Here is a 21,995-nt window from a genome sequence, read left to right as displayed (position 1 = left end):
ACCTCCGCCCTGTGAATTCAAGCAATTCTCCTGCCTCAGCCTCCCGAGTAGCTGGGATTACAGGCGCCTGCCACCGTGCTCGGCTAGTTTTTTGTATTTTTAGTGGAGACAGGGTTTCACCATCTTGGCCAGACTGGTCTTGAATTCCTGATCTCATGATCCACCCGCCATGGTCTCCCAAAGTGCTGGGATTACAGGTGTGAGCCGCTGCGCCTGGCCGACCCTTATGTCTTTTTAAGATTTTAAGAGAGAAATGAGAAAATAGATTTACATAGTCTTTTAAAAATACCCTTGTATTTATACTTCTGGTGGTTTTAATTTCTTCTGGTGAATTTGAGTTATCATATGATATAATTTTCTTGCAGCTTGAAGGACTTCCTTTATTTTTAATTTTAATTTTAATTTTTTTGGAGACAGAGTCTCACTGTTGTCCAGGCTGGAGTGCAGTGGCACGATCTGGGCTTCCTGCAACTTCTGCATCTAGGGTTCAAAAGATTCTCCTGCCTCAGCCCCACGAGTAGCTGGAATCATAGGCATGCGCCACCACACCCAGCTAATTTTTGTATTTTAGTAGAGATGGGGTTTCACTGTTTTGGCCAGGCTGGTCTTGAATTATTGATCCGCCCACCTTGGCCTTCCAAATTGCTGGAATTATAGGGATGCACGTGCCACGATGCCAGGCTCAGACTTCCTTTAGTATTTCTTGTAAAGCAGGTCTATTCTCTCCATTGTTAATGATGAGCAGTCACCTGCAAATTATACTGTTTTTCAACTGTATGTGATGAGTCAATTTTTTTCTTGCTCATTTCAGGATTTTTTCTTTGTTGTTCAGCAATTTGACTATGGTATGTCTTAGCATGACTCTGTGTTTATCTTGCTTGGGATTCATTGAGTTTCTTTGATGTATACATGAATATTTTCCATAAAATTTAAACTTATGACCATGATTTCTTCAAATATATTTCTACCTTCCCCTTTTTCCTTCTGATACTCGCGTCACATGTATTTTGGTTCTTTTGATGCTGTCCCACTGGTCTCTGAGAGTCTGTTCATTTTCTTAAATCTGTGTCCTTTCTGTTCTTCAATTTGATAATTTTTACTAATCTATCCCTAAGTTCACTTATTCTTTCTGTGCCATTTTGAATTTGCTGTTGAAACCCTCTAGTGAATTTTTTATTTGAGTGATTGTAGTTTTCAACCCCAGAATGTCCATTTGTTTCTTTACAATTTTTTGTAAAAAATCTGTTTGTTCTCTACTTGTTGAGTCATTGTTGTCATACTTTCCTTTAGTTCTTTAAGCATGGTTCTCTTTGTTTTTTGAACATATTTATAATAACTGATTTGATATCTTTGTCTGCTAAATTCAATGTCTGGGGATCCTCAAAGGCTATTTCTGTTTTCTGTTCTGTTTTTTCTTTCCTTAGTGTGAGTCACACTTTCCTGTTTCTTTGCATATCTTATAATTTTTGTCGGAATATTGACAATTTAGGTAATATATTGTAGCGTCTCTGGATTCTGATTGCATTCCCTCCTGTCCCCCCATGGGTTGTCATTGCTGATTTTTGTTTGCTTGCTTGTTTAATAATTCGCCTAGAGTAAATCTATGAAATCTGTTTGCCCTGTGGCATGTGTCTGCTCTGTTTATTATTGTTTTTATTTTTAAGGCTGGCTTCCTAGGGATCACCTCTTACGTCAGCCAGTGATGTACTCAATGTACTTAAATCTATAGAGCCAGTAAGGCTTTTCCCTTCTATTGACAGATCTGTGTGTAGATTGGGAAATGTATTCAAAGTTCTGGCCATTTAAAAGTGGCCATTTTTAAGTTTGTCCCAGTTTTTCATGTTCCCCTGAGACCTCTTGTGTCTCTGGCCAGGAAATGTGTGGATTGCTTAGGCTTTCTCTAGTTTGTATTATGCACATTGGAGCCTTTGTTCAGCCAGGAATATGTGACTAGTTTATCAAGTCCATCTATGGCTGCCTCTCCTTCAAGATCTTTCTAAGCTCCTTGCTAATCTCCCATTCTGCTTGCTCCAATTGTTGCTGCACTCTCACACTTGCTTGGATTGGTACAGAGTTTTCCCTTTCACTCCTGGGCACAGATTTTCTGCCTCCAATCCACATCACAGCTGAACCCTCTCTGTCAAGATAGCTGCCAGTTTTCATGACCTATTTCCACCCTCAAAGAACTACCACATAGACTTAACAGGTAAAGGAAGAAGGGTAATGGGAACAGACCCAGGAATGAGTGCCACAGACTTCCACCATCCTTACGTAAGTTCAGTGGATTTTCATGAACAAATACTTCTCAGTTGATTGTATTGTATGCCTTTGGTCAGTTTCCAGTCGTTTGAGATGATTATTTTTGACAGTTTTTTCCTAGTTATATATTTGCTTTTGCAGAGGGGATTACCAAAGTCCTCATCTCATCATGCTGGAAGTAATCTTCTTTGCTTCTTTTTGGTGTTTTTGAAATGTTTATATGGCTATTTATATAAGGACATACAAAATATTGCATAGAAAGCATATGATTTTAAATTCCACTTGATATTTATTTTCTAGGACACCATAATTACAATTAGACAGAAATATACTCTTTTTATTGTTGCAGATTTCAAGTTCCACCTATAAAGACAGGAATGAGGAATACAGAAGACAGTTCACACATCTACCTGATACAGAGAGGCTGATAGCAGGTAAAAAAGACAGAAATTTGCAAAACAAAAGTTTTATTGCCTCATTATAAAAATAGAACTATCCTCAGTGACAGTATATGTAATAACATTTAAGCTTTTATGCTAGACAGAATATAATTTTCAAGATAAGCATCATCCTTATGATCCAGCAATCCCATTTCTGGGTAGATATCCAAAAGAAAGGAAATCAATATATTGAAGAGATATCTGCACACTCATGTTTATTGTAGCACTATTGACAATACCGAAGATATGGAATCAACCTAAGTAGCCATCAATGGATGAATGGATAAAGAAAATGTGGTACATAAATTCTATGGAATATTATTCAGCCATAAAAAAGAATGAAATGCTGTCATTTGCAACAATGTGGATGGAACTGGAGGACATTATGTTAAATGAAATAAGCCTGGCACAAGAAGATGGATATCCCAGAAACTGATCTCATGGAGATAGAGTAGAACGATGCCAGGTGTGGTGGCTCATGCCTGTTATCCCAGCACTTTGGGAGACTGAGGCAGGAACATTGCTTGAGCCCAGGAGTTCCAGACCAGCCTGGTCAACATAGTGAGATCCTGTCTGTATTATTTAAAAAAACTTGGCCAGGTGTGGTGGTATGTGCTTGTAGTCCCAGCTGTTCAAGAGGCTGATATGAGAGAATCACTGGAGCCCAGGAATTGGAGGCTGCAGTGAGCTATGGTGGTGCCACTTTACCCTGGGCAACAGAGTGAGACCCTGACCCGCCCTCAACCCCCTCCCCCCCAAAAAAGAGAGAGTAGAGTGATGGTTACCAGAGGGCTGGGAAGGGTACTAAGAAGGGAAGAGAAAAAGGAGATGGTTAATGGGTACAAGAATACGGTTAGATAGAAGGAATAAGATCTAGTGTTCAGTATTACACAGGGAGACTATAGTTAACACTAATTTATTGTATATTTCAAAATAGCCAAAAGAGTGGAATTGGGATGTTTCTAACACAAAGATATGATAAATGGTTGACGTGATGGCTCTCTCAATTACTTTGATTTGATCATTACAAAATATGTGCTTATTCCGGTATATCACATTATTCCATAAACACATACAACCATTCAGTATCCATAATAATTAAAAATTTAACAAAAGATAAGCAGCATCTTCATAATTAGACAATGGAAGACTCAATTGTAATTCAGGGAGGAGTGATTTCTGACTTATAAGAATATATATATTTATAATTTTTGGTTGTATGCGGTGGCTCATGCCTGTAATCCCAGCACTTTGGGAGGCTAAGGCGGGAGGATTGCCTGAGGCCAGGAGTTTGAGACCAGCCTGGGCAACAAAGCAAGACCTTGGCTCAATAAATAAATAAATAAATAAATAAATAAATAAAAGACACACACATAAACACACATGCACACAGAGGAATATTAAATACTAAGAAAATATAACTAAAAATAAATGATTTGTCACAATGATTTTGGTGCATCAAATTGGAGGGAAAATTTAAACTTGATGTTCAATATATATTAACTAACTCCAGAAAAATATACTCTCTAACAGATGTACTCATAGAGCAACTTCACAAATGTTCTAGGGCTAAATCATTATTTGTGTAATTGTTCACATGGATTTTTTTTGAAGTAGGTTTTCAGAGGAAAAATTTAATAATTTTTCTTTAAAAAGTGCTTTATTTTTTAGTATAAGCTTAATATATACTCATGACAATAAAACTACAGAGCTAAGTTTTGGTTTTAGTATATATTTAATTGAAAACATTGATTTAGGTTGGGTGGAGGCTCACGCCTGTAATCCCAACACTTTGGGAGGCTGAGGCGGGTGGCTTGCTTGAGCCCAGGAGTTGGAGATTATCCTGGACAACGTAGTGAGACCTTGTCTCTACCAAAAATACAAAACTCAGGTGGGCATGGTGGCACATACCTGTAGTCCCAGCTACTTAGGAGGCTGAAGTGGGAGGATTGCTTGAGCCCAGGAGGTGGAGGTTGCAGTAAGGAGAGATCATGCCAGTGCACTCCAGCCTGGGTGACAGAACAAGACTTTGTCTCCAACAAAAACAAAAACAAAAACATTTATTTATAAGAATTTCTCCAATTTTTGGTACCATTAGGAAATGTTTAATTCAGTGTCTAGAACTCAATGAATTTCAAGACAGTTCAGCTCAATAAATATTATAATAATGAATTAAAGCAATTTTTAAAAACATTGTTTATTGGAAGTAATACAGTCCCATGACAAAATTTTCAAATGCTACATAAGGACATAAAGTGAAAACTGAGTGATCCTTACAACCAAGACCACTTCAATGTTCTTCCATTGTTAGTAATTTCTTAGGTATAATTTCAGAAAATTTCTGTATATATTTAGGATTGTATATACGGAAAAAAACTTAAATGGGAGCAGACTGATTATTGTTTTGAATCTTGCTTAGATCTCTTTTTTATTTGCACTACTATTAATCCACTTCATTTTTTTCTCATATATATATATATATATATATATATATATTTTTTTTTTTTTTTTTTTTTTTGAGATAGTCTCGCTGTGTCACCCAGGCTGGAGTGCAGTGGTGTGATCTCGGCTCCCTGCAACCTCCACCTCCCAGGTTCAAGTGATTCTCGTGTCTCAGCCTCCCTAGTAGCTGGGATTACAGGCACGCACCACCACATCCGGTTAATTTTTGTATTTTTAGTAGAGATGAGGTTTCTCCATATTGGCCAGGCTGGTCTTGAACTCCTGATCTCAAGTGATCTACCTGCCTTGGCCTCCCAAAGTGCTGGGATTACAGGTCTGAGGCACTGCACCTGGACAAGAAGCCATTAAAAAAAAATCAGGCTGGGCACGGTGGCTCACGCCTGTAATCCCAGCACTTTGGGAGGCCAAGGCAGGCAGATCACGAGGTCAGGAGATGGAGACCATCCTGGCTAACACGGTGAAACCCCGTCTCTACTAAAAACACAAAAAATTAGCCGGGCATGGTGGCGGGCGCCTGTAGTCCCAGCTACTGGGGAGGCTGAGGCAGGAGAATGGCGTGAACCTGGGAAGTGGAGCTTGCAGTGAGCCTAGATCGCACGACTGCACTCCAGCCTGGGCGACAGAGGGAGACTCCATGTCAAAAAAAAAAAAAAAAAAAAAAGCCAGATGTGGTGGCACACGCTTTTAATCCCAGCTGCTCAGGAGACTGAGACATGAGAAACGCTTGATTTAGAAGGCGGAGGTTGCAGTGAGTTGAGATTGCGCCACTGCACTCTAGCATGGACGACAGAGTGAGACAACAACAACAGCAACAACAAAAAACCCTGGAAAAAGTCTGCTGATGTATATCAAATAGTCTTCAGTTAAAATAATCTAGGTGGTTACTATGCCTTTGAACATAGTTAATGTAAAATAATGCGGTGGTTTCTTAAAGTGTGGTCCACAGACTAGCAACATTGTCAGTACCTGAGAGCTTGTTGGACATGCAGACTCACCCCAGAGCAATTTAATCAGAAACCTGGGGGGAGAGGCCTAGCAATATGGTGTTTTTTTTGTTTTGTTTTGTTTTGTTTTTCGGAGACAGAGTCTCACTCTGTTGCCCAGGCTGGGGTGCAATGGCGTGACCTCAGCTAACTGTAACCTCTGCCTCCTGGGTTCAAGTGATTCCCATGCCTCAGCCTTCCGAGTAGGTGGAATTACAGGTGCCTGCCACCATACCTGGCTAATTTTTGTATTTTTAGTAGAGATGGGGTTTCACCATTTTGGCCAGGCTGATCTCAAACTCCTGACCTCAGGTGATCCGCCCACCTTGGCCTCCCAAAGTGCTGAGATTGCAGGTGTGAGCCACCACGCTTGGCCCAATATGTGTTTTAATAAGTCAACCAGGTATTTCTGGTCTGAAGTTTGAGAAGCATTTAATTGATAAAATGGTTTGGTGGTTTGGAAACAAATTTCAAGATATTTCAAGGTGACCTTTAGCCCAATCTCTGTTTTAGTGATGGAGACTAGTTAATGAGTAACCTAACCCGCTTAATTATTTACAAGAAAATTTTGTTTGGTGGCACCTCAGTTTTGTTTTGCTGATGGAAACATTGTGAAAGACTGAATTACTTTGCTCAATTTTTAGTACTTGCTTAGACATTTAACATGACTAAGTGGAAACATTTTGAGATTTATGGAACATCTTCCTAAAATTGCTAATTAGTTTATAGAGTTTTAAAATTTAGCAGTTAAGCTAATTCTCCTCATAGCAGCCCTTTATATCTTATATTATTAATAATTTAGCAGTACAGTTTACATTCTTCACAGAGCCAGATCTTATCCTTAGAGGCATGGTATTAACTTGTTAACTTGTTTGGCAGGCAGACTTGATTTTGCTGGACTTCAGTGGTGACGTGGAGAATCAACTTTTTCTTTTTTTTGGAGACAGAGTCTAGCTCCATTTCCCAGACTGGAGTGCAGTGGCACGATCTCAGCTCAGTGCAACCTCCGCCTTCCAGGTTCAAGAGATTCTCCTGCCTCAGCCTCCCTAGTAACTGGGATTACAGGTGCCCGCCACCATGGCTAATTTTTGTATTTTTAGTAGAAACAGGGTTTCGCCATGTTGGGCAGGTTGGTCTCGAACTTCTGACCTCAAGTGATCTGCCGACCTTGGCCTCCCAAAGTGTTGGGATTACAGGCGTGAGCCACTGCGCCCAGCCCAGCTGAGAGAAACAACTTTGAAACTGACTTAAAATGTATATAATTTTCTGAGTCATCTTTGACCCCTCTTTACTTTTGTCTAACATCTAATCAATCACCAATTCGCCATCAGTACTACCTCCTAAATATGTCTTAATCTAACTACTCTGTCTCTTACTATGGTCACCTTCTGGTCTGAGTCACCATCAACTTTTCTCTGGACTTCCAACTGATTTATCATAATTCATTCTCATAGTGTGAATAAAGTAATCTTTAAATATATACATCTGTTCCTATTCCTTCCACTTAAAGGTCATCGGTGGCATCTCATGACAACCGCAGTCTACTATGGCTTGTGAGACTTTACATGACCTAGCTTCGCCAGCTTCTCCAGCCCAAAGATCTAATAGTTCCTCAAATGTGCTGTGTTTTTTTCTACCAAAAGGCCTTTGCATATGCTGTTCCCTTATGATCCTGCTGACCCTTTATTGATCTTTTCATGTTAAAGATCAGTTGTTTTTAGAAGAATCCTTCCTGATACACACTCTCTGCCCTGCCCTCCTCATACCTGCATATGCTCTCATAGCTTTCTCTACACTGGGTCATTATCATATTTATTTCTATATTTGTGTATTTTCTGCCTTCCCTGTACATTGTGTTCCATGAAGGCAAGAGCCATTTCTGCTAATCCTACTGCACAGCAAAATATCTGACATATGGTGTCCAAAGTATATGAAGCAGTGAATGAATGAACTAATGGACAAAAAGTGATGACTTTCCATCTGTTGAAATATAGTATAAGGTCTATTAATTTCTCAGATTTTCATGAATAAGCTGTATCTTATTTTTGTGTATGTAGATTATGCTTGTGCTCTTCAGAGGGACATTTTGCTTCAGGGACGACTATACCTTTCAGAAAACTGGCTATGTTTCTATAGCAACATCTTCAGATGGGAAACTACAGTAAGACATTTTGCATTTGATTTGTTGATACAAATAATTGCATAGAGATAGATACAGTTCTTTTAAAAACTGTACTTTAGATGATTCCAAAGTAAATTTATATATAATTGTGCATCTAAACTAGTGTGCCTGTAAATACAAACATGTGTTGTATATATGTGTATAATGTATTTTTCTGATTTAACACATTGAGTTCCAGTATAGTTAAAGATATTTTAATTGAAAAAAGCTTGAACATATATCTTAATGGCTGCCAAAACCATGTCTTAAGTGACAGATTGTCTGATTTTTGTTTGTGTGTTAATGTGGAACATGAACACCCACATGTCTTTTCACACTTTGTACTAATGTTAGATAGAGGAGTTGTTGGGGGAGAATGCTGCAGGGCAAACTGCTTACCCTGTTTTTCTCAGAGAATACAAGCATGTACTTATTAACTCCTTCAGGTCGAAAAACCTGAGGAACATTCAACTGCAAAGTTGAATATTCTGGATTAGATTGATGGGATACTTGGCATTTTGTATTGTGTATGTTTCTGAAAAATACATTAAAAAATTCTTTTGTGTGTTTAGATTTCTATTGCTTTAAAGAATATAACCTTCATGACCAAGGAGAAAACTGCTCGACTCATCCCAAATGCTATCCAGATAGTTACAGAAAGTGAAAAGGTGAAAAACTTTTCTATCTTTGTTATATTACATAATGTGAAGAAAATCTGCCTCATACTCACCATCAACATTGGGAAATTAGACATTTCTTCCTGGAGTTAGGAATATCTGATACACATATGTTTAATACTAGAATTCTGTATGCAGTTATATTAGTCGTTAACTTTAAATGACTGCTAACATTTTTTGTACTTTATAGTTTACAGATAACTTTCACCCATATTTTTCATTTCTAGATTGGTAACATTAGCACAATGTCCTTATTTCTAAATACTCTAATAATTCCATGAGTATTTTTCAGTCAGTAATCACTGCACAATAGCAACTAATAAAAAATGCTCCTGGTGAACAGAGATTTGGATAGCATACACATGAGCACTAACCACTGTATTCTTTTTTTAAAACAGGCAATTATCTTTAACTGACATAATTTTTATTATTCACCTACAATATCTGCCATTTCTTAGTGGGGATATATCAAGAATATTTCTTAACCACCTGGAAAATTGGTTAGGGCCCTGCGTGAGAGATATTAGAAGTGTAGTGATGAGAAAGAAAAAGAAAGAAGAAAGAAGGAGATGAAGGAAGGAAAGAAAAAAAAAGGAAAGAGAAAAAAAGAGGAGGGGTAGGGAGGGAGAAAAAGAGACAGGGAGAGTTTTGGGGGAGGAGGGGAGAGAGTATTAGTACCGTGATATTAAATCTTTGTAATTGTACTTTTTAATCTTGTGGATATTCTTTTAAATTCACTTTAAATTTTATCTTATTCTTTTTTTAGAGACAGGGTCTTGCTATGTTGCACAGGCTAGCCTCAAGCATTTGGGCTCATGCGATCCTCCAACCTTAGTTTCCCAAGTAGCTGGGACTTCTGGTGTGCACCACTGAGTCTGGCTATTTTTATTTTTAAACAGTTTTATCCCTACGGAACACTTCCAAATGCAGTACAAAGAGCTTTTGCTCCTGCACTAATTGAGAATAAATTCTTACCCTGATCCTCTATCACCTTAGATACTCTGGCATGTACTTCCAACAAAGACATTCTTCTATATAACCACAATATAATTCAACATCAAAAAATTAACACTGATCTGTTACCACCATTCAATTCTTAGACCCCATTCAATTTCCATGACTATCCCAATAATATCCTTTATAGCAAACAGACTCAGTTCAGAATTACACATTACATTTAATTATCATGCTCCTTAATTTCCTGGAAGAGTTCCTTAGTCTTTTCTTGACTTTTATGTCTTTGATACTTTTAAAGATTACAGGTCAGTTAGTTTGTAGGATATCCCTCAATTTGTGTTTGTCTGATGTTCCCTTGTGATTAAATTTAGGTTATGTAATTTTGGAAGAAATACCTGGAAATGACGCTCTGCTCTCACCACTACATCCTATCAGATGGCACATGATTTTAACTTCTACCATTACTGGTGATATCTACTTTGAACATTCGATTAAGGTGGTGTCTGCAGACTTTAGTATAATCTATTTTCCTTTGTAGTAATAAGTATTTTGGGGAAAGGCTTTTTTTTTTTTTTTTTTTTTTTTTTTTTTAAGAGACGGAGTTTCATTTTTATTGCCCAGGCTGGAGTGCAATGGTGCGATCTTGGCTCACTGCAACCTCCACCTCCTGGGTTCAAGCGATTCTCCTGCCTCAGCCTCCCAAGTAGCAGGGATTACAGGCATGCACCACCATGCCCAGCTAATTTTTTTGTAGTTTTAGTAGAGATGGGGTTTCACTATGTTGGTCAGGCTGGTCTTGAACTCCTGACCTCAGGCGATCCACCCACCTTGGCCTCCAAAAGTGTTGGGATTAGAGACGTGAGCCACCGCGCCCAGCCTGGGGGAAGGTATTTTGAAACTATGCAGATATACCATTCTTACCATACTTTGAATTTATCCATTCATTTACTTATGTCAGTATGAACTGGTGATTTCTTATCTTATTCAATGAATTATAAGCCATTACTATCATTATTTATTTTGATGCTCACATTGTTCCAAATTTGGCCAGTGGGAGCCCTTTAAGCTGGCTCCAGTATCCTTTTGAGTATTCTCAGTGTGTTTGAGCATTTTCTTATTTTTTTGGCCCAAGATGTTTCAGGCTTTCCCTGCCCCAGCCCTGGGATCAACCACTTCTCCAAGGAATCCTAGTTTCTTTTAGGGGAAACTGAAAGAAGCCAGTGTGTTCATTGCTATGGGATTGGGGGAGGGGTATAACTATTTTCAAACCCTTTAAGGGGGCATAATAAGGGTGTACATTAAATCTATATAATCACACACACATATGCATAATGCATACACATATATACACTCACTTATACATCTATTTATCCATCTATCCATCCATCTATCCAAAACATAAATTCACATCAGGACCTCCAAGTCCCATCTAACACTACAGAGTTTATTTTTGTTTTCTTCCTTTCCATATTTGTAACTCTTTTCTCTGGTTGTGAGAAACCAGGCTCCCATTATCCTTAGTATAGTTACTTATTTAATCATTGGGCCTTTGTATAACCAATTTTCATCTCCACTGCCATCTCTCTCCCACATGGATGCCTCATTACCTGACTTGGTTTCTGACACTTAGAATCACGTTGCTGCCCATCACACCATGACACAGATGCTGTCATCATGTAAAAACTATCGGCTGGGCTCAGTGGCTCACACCTGTAATCCCAGCACTTTGGGAGGCCGAGGCGGGTGGATCGTGAGGTCAGGAGTTCAAGACCAGCCTGGCCAATATGGTGAAACCCTGTCTCTACTAAAAATACAAAAAATTAGCCAGGCGTGGTAGCGGGCGCCTGTAGTCCCAGCTACTCGGGAGGCTGGGGCAGGAGAATGGCATGAACCCGGGAGGTGGAGCTTGCAGTGAGTCAAGATCGTGCCATTGCACTCCAGCCTGGGTGACAGAGCAAGACTTCATCTCAAAAAACAAGAAACAAAAAACCGACTCTCTTTGTCCTGCTTGGGCTGATACTCCATGCCAAGTTGTTTTACCCTCTGCCAGATTGCCCTCTACAGGGACACCCTCTGTTCCCTGCTTGTGCCAGTTTGTCACTATGTGTGGTTGCTGTCCCCACCCTGCTCAGGCTCTGATACTCCAGCACAAGACCACCTTCATGGACTCTTTAACACTACGCCGCCCTCACCTGCTCTGGTTCTGACATGTCATTGTAGGGTGTGCTCATTCGTGGCCACTCTTCACCATGTTTGGTCTTTGACACTTGACACCACACACAAAGCTACCCCTTTACGTGGTCACCCTCCTTGAACTCTGACTCATGCTCCTCCTCCATACTTTTTTCACCCCGTTCTTGTTCTAACACAGTTCTCCACGTCATCACCATATGTGGAGGCCCTTACTCACTGAGGCTCTGACCCTCCACACAGGGGATGACCTCTTCATTTTTTTTTCTTTTTTTGGAAACAGAATTTCACTCTTGTCAATGAGGCTGGAGTGCAGTGGTGCGATCTCGGCTCACTGCAACCTCCACCTCCCAGGTTCAAGCAATTCTCCTGCCTCAGCCTCCCCAGTAGCTCAGATTGCAGGTGCCTGCCAGCACACCCAGCTAATTTTTGTATTTTTAGTAGAGACGGGGTTGCATCATATGGACCAGGCTGGTCTCAAACTCCTGAGCTCAGGTGATCTGCCTGCCTCAGCCTCCCAAAGTGCTGGGATTACCAGTGTAAGCCACTGCACCCGGCCAACCTCTTCATTCTCATCTGGTTTTGACACTTTGCTTTAGGCTACTGCACCTCCTCTGTTGCCTCCCACACTCCTAGTGTGGATGCCTACTTTTGTCTGTTCCACCAATAGCTTTAGGGCTGAACTGTTTGGGAAGGAAAGAGGAAGACTTAAATATTCTTAGTTTTACAATTAATGCATAATATACTTTTTCATTTTTTTAAAAAAAATCGTCAAACAATTTCAAAACTAACATCTTCATTCCATACCCATAATCCCCAATCCATTTTCTTTCTAGAGGCAAATGCTGTCAGTTTGGTATATATCTTTTCAGACTTTTCAGACTTCCTTTCTTTGTATTTACATACAGGCATGCATGTATAAATGTCCGGTTTTACTCTTTTTTTAAAAAAAGTAAATGTAATCTTATATGTGTTGTTCATCAGCTCTCCTTTTTTTTAAACAACAACAACAACATTATCTCTTGTAGTCATAGGTCTGCATATGTAGATAGACCCACCTATTTTAAAAAAAATGCTGTATGGTATTTCATAGAATGGATATACCGCGATTTCCTTTACAATTAGTTTCTTTCTAATATTTTGTTATTACAAACAGTGCTGCAGTGAACAGCCTGACCATGCCCTCTTATGCTCATGTGTGACGTTTCTCACACATGTATGGAATTTCAGGATCAAGCATTTAAATTTTAATAATGTCAGTAAGTCAGCATTTACTGAACACTTACTGTTATATAGATACTACTTTAAGCTCTTTACATATATTTTCTTATTTAATTCTTATAAAGATCCACTGTGATAATTATTCTCACTTTGTAGATGAGAAAACTAAAGAAAAGAAAAGTGAGCCAATTCACAGAACTAACAATAGGTGATAGAACAAGACTGTGAACCCAGTTCATTTAATTGCAGAGACCGTGGTCTTAACTTCCTCACTATGTTAACGCAATGATTTCATTTTTTCATCATCATGGTAAAAAATTCTGTACTACTAAATATTCACCCCTTTTATATACTCTGTGACTAAAGGAAGGTTAATCATAGCAATTTTAGTTGTTTTAGGTTCTAGAATATATTCTATGCCTCAGCGACTTAGAGATATCATTATCCGGAACTCTTCCCAAACTCATAAGAAGGCTATTATTGAATCAAGATTTATTTTATTTTATTTATTTATTTATTATTTTTGTCTGAGACCTAGTCTCACTCTGGCGCACAGGCTGGAGTACAGTGGCATGATCTTAGCTCACTGCAACCTCCACCTCCCAGGTTCAAGCGATTCTCCAGCCTCAGCCTCCCGAGAAGCTGGGACTACAGGCACATGCCACCACCATGCCAGGCTAATTTTTGTATTTTTAGTAGAGACCGGGTTTCATCATGTTGGTCAGGCTGGTCTTGAGCTCCTGACCTCAGGTGATCCACCCACCTTGGCCTCCCAAAATGCTGGGATTACAGGCGTGGGCCACCGTGCCCAGCCAAATCAAGACTTATTAATATGTTTTTGAGGTTGGATATCTAGCAAGGAATAAAAGAAAGGTAGTAATTTATGTAGATTATCCAAAAAGCTGGTCATTTTAAGGAGTTGGGAATGTGGTGGTTGTGCATGAGAGTAGATAAAGTTAATACTAAGCTATTTAGTACAGGAAGTGGGAATTAGCAAGCATAACACAGTGGTGAAAATGAGATAGACTAGGAGATTTTTAAAATCTATATATCTGAACACAGGGTTATAAGGTTATTATAATTAGGCAAAACAATTTGGCCTAAGAAAAGGGAATAGGGAACAGCAAGTATTGATCATTAGATCACATATTATGTATATAATTCTATTTGGAAGAGATCCTGTGTATATCTTCTTTGTAAAAAGTTTTGCTTTATGAATAATGTATAGCAAAGTTTCAATTTAATGAATTAGAAAATAGCACTCTAAAGTCTTTCTATGAAAAGCATTAACATCCAAAATATTATCTGTTTGATATTTTACTTAATAAAATAACTTAATCCAGCATAGAACTGAGCTTTCTCCTTCCTAACAATAGCTGCTTAGCCATGAAAGGTCATTAACTAGGGAACTGGAAGAGAGAAAACACTGAGAAGACTGTATTTAGTGCTGTCTTGTTGCATTTTCTTATAAAAGCCTATTTTAAAATATGACTTTGCAAAAATCAATTAAATAAAATGTAGAATTATAGATTAAAACATGCTACTTTTCTGTTACAGCATTCAAAGAAAAGTGCAGTGTTAGCATGGGTGCTTTATATCTATAATTAGCAGAGAGAGGTATATCTGGAGGTTTTAGAAGACCATGAAAACTGATGTAATTAAAAATTAAGATCCTTAAATCTTATCTGAAATCCACATATATTTTTTTCTTATTCTTTGTGTATACTTGGCTCAAGTGGCAACCAATTCATATCTCTTTGCAAAGTTCAGAATAAAAGTTTTCATTTTTTCATAATTTTATTTAGATTGATTTCCACAGTTAAACTGAGAAACATAAATAGCTACCTATTTCAAGTCCCCATTGCTAGTAAACACTGACAAAATTGTGTTTATTGGAAGATACATTTTGTAAAGACACCTTGTTCATATAGCAACTACCTGTGTTTCTTCTATTATAATACAAAGTTAAATAAAAATAGTATACAAAGTAGGCAGTGTTGACCTACTAGTTTGTTTTAACCATAAGCAAGTCCCCATAGACCTTCATGACAGATAATCTCCTCTTATTTTCCATGACACTAAAATTGTCCTATTATTTTTCTTTGCAGTTTTTCTTCACATCTTTTGGTGCCAGGGATAGAAGTTACCTCAGTATCTTTAGGTTGTGGCAGAATGTATTATTAGATAAGGTAAGTGTTCATACCATAGGCAGTTGCTTATTTTAAGAACCTCCTAGTGTATTTGTGAATTGAAGAGCTCCTTTTTATTTTTCTTAACTAAATTTGACTAGATAATTGAAATTCTAAGTAGAAACTTCAATCAAAGCAAGGTCTATAGTTACAAGTTAAGATGTTAATTATAATCCCCAGGGTAAACACCAAGAAAATAAATAAAAATAAAAAAATAAAAAATAAACAGCGAAGGAATTAAAATGATACACTAGAAAATGTGTTTTTAACACATAGGAAGGCAGTAATGGTGGCACACAGGGACAAAGATGACACAGGACATGTAGAAAACAAATAGCAAAATAGCCATTAAACATAAGTGGATTAAACACTGCAACCAAAAGGCAGAGATAGGTAGAATGAAAAAATACATGAACCAAGCCAGGCACAGTGGCTCATGCCTGTAATCTTAGCACTTTGGGAGTCTGAGGTCAGCAGATTGCTTGAGCCCAAGAGTTTGAGACCACCCTGGATAACATGGCAAAACCCTGTCTCTACAAAAAATATAAAAATTAACTGGGTGGGGTGACGCTTACCTGTAGTCCCAGCTACTTGGGAGGCTGAGGTGGGAGGATCACCTGAGCCTGGGAGGTCGAGGCTGCGGTGAGCCATGATCGTGCCACAGCATTCCAGCCTGGGTGACAGAGTGAGACCCTGTTTCAAAAAACAAACAAACAATCAAACAAAAAAAACCCATGATCTATCTATATGCTATAAGAGACAAATTAGATTGACAGGCACAAATAGATTTAAAGTGAAAGGAAGAAATATGATACATCATGCAAACAGTAAACAAAACAGAAGTGAATGTAGTAATATCAGCCAAAATAGTCTTTTTAAGACAAAAAGTATTGGATACAAGGAAGAATAAAGGGTCAATTCATCTGGAATTCATAACAATCATAAACATATACAGACCTCATACAGAGCCCCAAAATATACAAAGCAAAAGTTGGCAGAATTGAAGGGAAACAGACAATTCAACAGTAAAACTTGGGGCTGGGTGTGGTGGCTCATGCCTGTAATCCCAGCACTCTGGGAGACTGAGGCAGGTGGATAGCTTGAGTCCAGGAGTTCAGAGCCAGCCTGAGCAACATGGCGAAACCCCATCTCTATTTATTTAAAATATAATTAGCAAACAATGTTGGAGAATTCAATACCCCACTTTCAATGATTGATAGAACAACTAGACAGAAGACCAACAAGGAAATATAAGACTTGAAAAACCACTATAGACTAACTAAAAGACATCTGTGATGCACTTCACCAAACAGTAGCAGAATATGTATATCCTTTTCAAGTGCACATGAAACATTCTCCAGAATAGACAATATGCTAGGTCAGAAAACAAGTGTCAGTACATTTAACAGTACTGAAATCATACTAAATATGTTCTCTGAGCACAATGGCATGAAATTAGAAATAAATAACAGAAGGACATTTGGAAAATTCACAAAAAGTGGAAATTAAAACAGAATACTCCTAAATAACCAATGGGTGAAAGAAGAAACCATGAGGGAAATTAGCAAATACTTTGGGTTAGATGAAAACAAAAACACAACATACCAAAACCTATGGGATGCAGCTAAAGCAGTATTTAGAAGGAAATTTATAACTGTAAACGTCTATATTAAAAAAGAATGATAGTGAGCCAATAACCTGTATTTCTGCCTTAAGAAATTAGAGGCCGGGCACAGTGGCTCACGCCTGCAATCCCAGCACTTTGGGAGGCCGAGGTGGGCGGATCATGAGGCCGGGAGATTGAGACCATCCTGACTAACATGTTACGGTGAAACCCTGTCTCTACTAAAAGTACAAAAAATTAGCTGGGCTTGGTGGCAGTCACCTGTAGTCCCAGCTACACTGAAGTACCGGTATGAACCCGGGAGGCGGAGCTTACAGTGAGCTGAGATTGCTCCACTGCACTCCAGCCTGGGCGAGAGAGAGACTGTGTCTCAAAAAAAAAAAAAAAAAGAAAAAGAAATTAGAAAAAGGACAGCAAACTAAATTCAAAGCAAGAAGCAGCAAGGAAATAATAAAGATTATAACAGAAATGAATGAAGGAAAGAATAGAAAAATAGAGACAGAACCAAAAGTTGTTTCTTTCTTTTTTTTTTTTTTGGTCTGAGACGGAGTCTCACTCTGTCACCAGGCTAGAGCGCTGTGGCATGATCTCGGCTCCCTGCAACCTCCAGCTCCCTGGTTCAAGGTATTCTCCTGCCTCAGCCTCCCGAGTAACTGGGATTATAGGCATGCACCACCACGCCCAGCTAATTTTTGTATTTTTAGTAGAGATGGGGTTTCACCATGTTGGCCAGGATGGTCTCGATCTCCTGATCTCATGATCTGCCCGCCTTGGCCTCCCAAAGTGCTGGGATTACAGGCATGAGCCACCGCATCCAGCCCCCCCCCCCGCTTTTTTTTTTTTTTTTTTCTTGATACAGAGTTTTACTCTGTCGCCCAGGCTGGAGTGCAGTGGTGGCGCGATCTCAGCTCACCGCAACCTCTGTCTCACAGGTGCAAGCGATTCTCTTGCCTTAGCCTCCCAAGTAGCTGGGACTACAGGCACCCGCCACCATGCCCGGCTAATTTTTGGCATTTTTAGTAGAGGTAGGGTTTCACCATATTGATCAGGCTGGTCTTCTGACCTCAGGTGTTCCACCCACCTTGGCCTCCCAAAGTGCTGGGATTACAGGCATGAGCCACCGCACCCAGCCCAAAAGTTGCTTCTTTATAAAAAATGAAAATTGACAAACCTTTAGCTAGTTCAACCAAGAAAAAAAGAAAGAAGACTAAAATTATAAAATTCAGGACTGAAAGTGGTGACAATACTACTAACCTTATATGAAATAAGAAAAGTATAAGGAAATATTGTGAATAATTGTATGCCAACAAATTATTTACCCTAAATGAAACGGTTAAGTACTTAGAAAGTCACAAACTACAAAAACTGACTCAAGTAGAAATAGAGAATTTGAATAAACCTATAACAAGAAAAGAGATTGAATTAGTGATAAAGAACCTACCACAAAGAAAAGCCCAGGCCCAGGTGGCTTCATTGGTGAACCAACTGTTTATGGTAGAATTAACACCAGTCCTTCACCCAGTATTCTAAAAATAGAGAGAACACTTCACAATTTGATCTATGAGTACAGTATTACCTTGATACCAAAACCAGACATCACCATAAGAAAACTCTGGACCCATATCCCTTATGAACAATGACACAAAAATCCTCAACAAAATATTAGCAAACCAAATCCAGCAACATATACAAAGGTTATATACCATTATCAAGTAGAATTTATACAAGTTGAACTCAAAGCAGAGAGTAAAGTGGTAGTTGCCAGGGGTAGGAAGAAATGGGAAGATGTTGGTTAAAGGGTACAAAGTTTCATTTATGCAAGATGAATGTATTCTGGAGATCAAATGTGCACCATGTTGACTACAGTTAACAATACTGTGTTGTGTACTTGAAATTTGCTAAGAGAGTAGATCTTAAGTTTTTTCACCAGTACAAAAAAAGAAAGAAGGCAAGCAAATGATAACTACATGAGGTAATGGACATGTTAATTAACCTGATTGTGGCAACCACAATGTATATGCATATCAAAACATCAAATTGTATGCCTTAAATATGTACCATTCCTATTTGTTAATTATACTTCAGTAAAGCTGAACAAATTTTTTTTTAAATGCAAATGCTGTTGAGGATGTGGAGAAAGTGGATCCCTCAAGTACATTGCTGGAAAGATTGTAAAATGATGCAGCCACTTTGAAAAACAGTTTGGCAGCTCCTCAAAATGTTTACCATAGATCTGTTCTTATAAAAACGTGTACCCCAACGTTCATAGCAGCATTTATTATTCATAATAGCCAAAAAGTAGATACAATCCAAATGTCTATCAAGTGATTAATGTATAAATAAAATGTATGGCCTGGCGCGGTGGCTCATGCCTGTAATCCCAGGCTTTGGGAGGCTGAGGCGGGCAGGTCACCTGAGGTCGGGAGTTCGAGACCAGCCTGATCAACATGGAAGAAACCCCATCTTTACTAAAAATACAAAATTAGCCGGTTGCCGTGGCACATGCCTGTAATCCCAGCTACTCAGGAGGCTGAGGCAGGAGAATCGCTTGAACCTGGGAGGCAGAAGTTGCGGTGAGCCGCGATCACACCACTGCACTCCAGCCTGGGCAATAAGAGCAAAACTCTGTCTCAAAAAAAAAGGTATATCCACACAATGGAATATCATTCAGTAATAAAATGTAGTGAAGTACCGATACATGCTACAATATAGATGAGCCTTGAAAACATAATGCTAAGTGAAAGACACCAGTCACAAAAGAACACGTACTGTAGGATTCTGTTCTTATGAAATGTTTAGAATAGGCGAATTCATAGAAATAGAAATAGTAAAGCTATTGCCAGGAGGAGGGAGTAATGAGAAGTGACAGCTGATGGAGTCAGGTATCTTTCTGGGTTGACAACATGTCCTGAAATTAGTGGTGGTGGTGGTTTAACTCTGGATATGTGAAAACTGCCTGAATTGTACACTTAAAGGGATGAATTTTCTGGTATTTGAATTATAGCACAGTAAAGCTGCTATTAAAAGAAATGGTTTAAGGGGAGCAGTAGAGATTTCCCGCAGATAAGAAAGGCTTTTTTTTTTTTTTTTTTTTTGAGTTGGAATTTTGCTCTTGTTGCCCGGGCTAGAGTGCAATGGCGATCTCGGCTCACTGCAACCTCTGTCTCCTAGGTTCAAACGATTCACCTGCCTCATCCTCCTGAGTAGCTGGGATTATAGGCATGCGCCACTGCACGTGGCTAATTTTGTATTTTTAGTAGAGACGGGATTTCTCCATGTTGGTCAGACTGGTCTCGAACTCCCGACCTCAGGTGATCTGCCCGCCTTGGCCTCCCAAAGTACTGGGATTACAGATGTGAGCCACCGCCCAGCCAAGAAACGTTCTTTCTTTGCCACTGGCAGGTGGGAACTTAACCTCCTTTCCTCCCTACTCCCCAGCTAAGCACCTCCCTGAAGTGGACACATTTTGGCCTCCAGAGCTCTTTATGTTGAATGGCCTTTTGAACTCAACGGCTGAGGACGGGCTCTCCCAAGCAGTGCCCAACTCAAATGCTTTCACTTTGCTGGAGTGGGGATGCTTGGAGAAGTAGCCTACAAGTCTGAGATGGGGTGGGGACAGAGGAGAAAAGTGGGTATGGGTGAGGGGCTTGCCAAGCCCAGTCTCTCTGGCCCTCGGTAAGGGAAAAGAAGTGACTAGCTTGGAAGCCCCAAGTCCAAGCCCCTGCCGAGTGTCTCTGGGTGTTTGGGTGCCCTGCTTCACCGGAGCCACGTACCCTTGCTCCTGGCCTGGGTGATGCTCACAGGGCAGGTCCACAGGCAGCAGGTCTCGCAGCGCGTGGCGTCTACTACTAGGACGTGGAGCAATGCATAGCTGTGTGTTGCTCTCAACTCAGCTCTACGCTGCCCTTCCAGGTTGCGCTTTGGCAAGGAAACCTCCTTCACCTAGGCCGGTCACTTTCAGATTCATTGTCATTACCGTGGGGTGCTCTATTCTAGCACTGGCTGAAAACTCCAGTGTTGCCATAGGCACCTTCCTACCCCACCCCCAAATACCAACTTGTTGAGTGCTCAGAATCCATGAGGTGCATTCTCTCATTCTAGCAAGGCACCAGCGACTTACCGCAGCCTATGCTTGGTTATATACTGTATCGAATGTCCTTCTAAAATCACATTTGTGCTTATCACACGCATGTGAGTTGGGATACGTCCTTATAAAAACAAATATCTCCAGGGAAGTGATAAAGTTCAGGTTTACAGATGAGCCAAGGGAGAAACTGAGTTCTTTACTTTAATGAAGAAGAAAGCTCTCTGAAGTGAGAAGAAGAAAGGGAATTCCAGGATACTCGAGGCTACCCACCATAGCCAAGAAACACTGCATTTACTGGCTGGAAGTAAAATTTACCCTTCTTTGAAAAGATCCTGATGTTATCTGTGTTTTTGATGTATACACACGGAGGTATCACCATCTTCACAGTAGTTATACCTTTTAAATCTCTAGATCATTTGTTTATCTTTAATGTTGAATATGCCACTCTATTTCAAGTGGATACTGTATTCTCATTTCGATAAATAGATAAATAGTGTCCGTTTCTGCTCTACAGGAAGACAGAAATGTTTAAGCATATATTGTGTGTTAACTATTATACAGAAATTAAAGTTGAAGATGAGATCTCAGTTTCAAAACTATCCTAACTGGAATTTTAAGCACTGTAGAATTCACCCAGAACAATTTTTTAACATATAAATATCCGTATTCACGACAATAGCAACTTGCATTTGTGAAGTATTAGGTGCCAGGCACAGTGCTAGGTGCTTGGTATAGTCTTGGTAT

General features: G+C 39.4%; 1 protein-coding gene and 1 long non-coding RNA gene across 7 annotated transcripts in view; one reads left to right on the top strand and one right to left on the bottom strand.

Moving 5' to 3' along the window:
- Nucleotides 1-21,995, top strand: part of LOC105470379 (GRAM domain containing 1C) — a 116,408-nt gene that overhangs the window by 36,161 nt on the left and 58,252 nt on the right. For 5 of the 6 annotated variants that reach the window (XM_071092396.1, XM_011722294.3, XM_071092397.1 and 2 more), the window contains 4 exons: nucleotides 2,609-2,693; nucleotides 8,203-8,306; nucleotides 8,879-8,974; nucleotides 15,460-15,540. In XM_071092396.1, coding sequence (XP_070948497.1) covers nucleotides 2,609-2,693; nucleotides 8,203-8,306; nucleotides 8,879-8,974; nucleotides 15,460-15,540 — 366 coding nt within the window. Of the gene's footprint in view, nucleotides 1-2,608; nucleotides 2,694-8,202; nucleotides 8,307-8,878; nucleotides 8,975-15,459; nucleotides 15,541-21,285; nucleotides 21,621-21,995 lie in introns of those variants that run through there. The other variant, XM_071092399.1, reaches the window with a different exon arrangement.
- On the bottom strand, nucleotides 16,115-21,057 carry LOC139362061 (uncharacterized). The gene is made up of 3 exons (XR_011620347.1): nucleotides 20,938-21,057; nucleotides 18,606-18,690; nucleotides 16,115-16,233 (listed from the first exon to the last, which is right to left on the bottom strand). It is a non-coding gene; the product is annotated as an uncharacterized lncRNA (long non-coding RNA).

The sequence above is a fragment of the Macaca nemestrina genome, chromosome 2, assembly GCF_043159975.1.
Source record: "Macaca nemestrina isolate mMacNem1 chromosome 2, mMacNem.hap1, whole genome shotgun sequence".
NCBI lineage: Eukaryota > Metazoa > Chordata > Mammalia > Primates > Cercopithecidae > Macaca > Macaca nemestrina.
The sequence above is the reverse complement of the archived record's forward strand: the minus strand, read 5'-3'. Positions and strand labels throughout refer to the sequence as shown.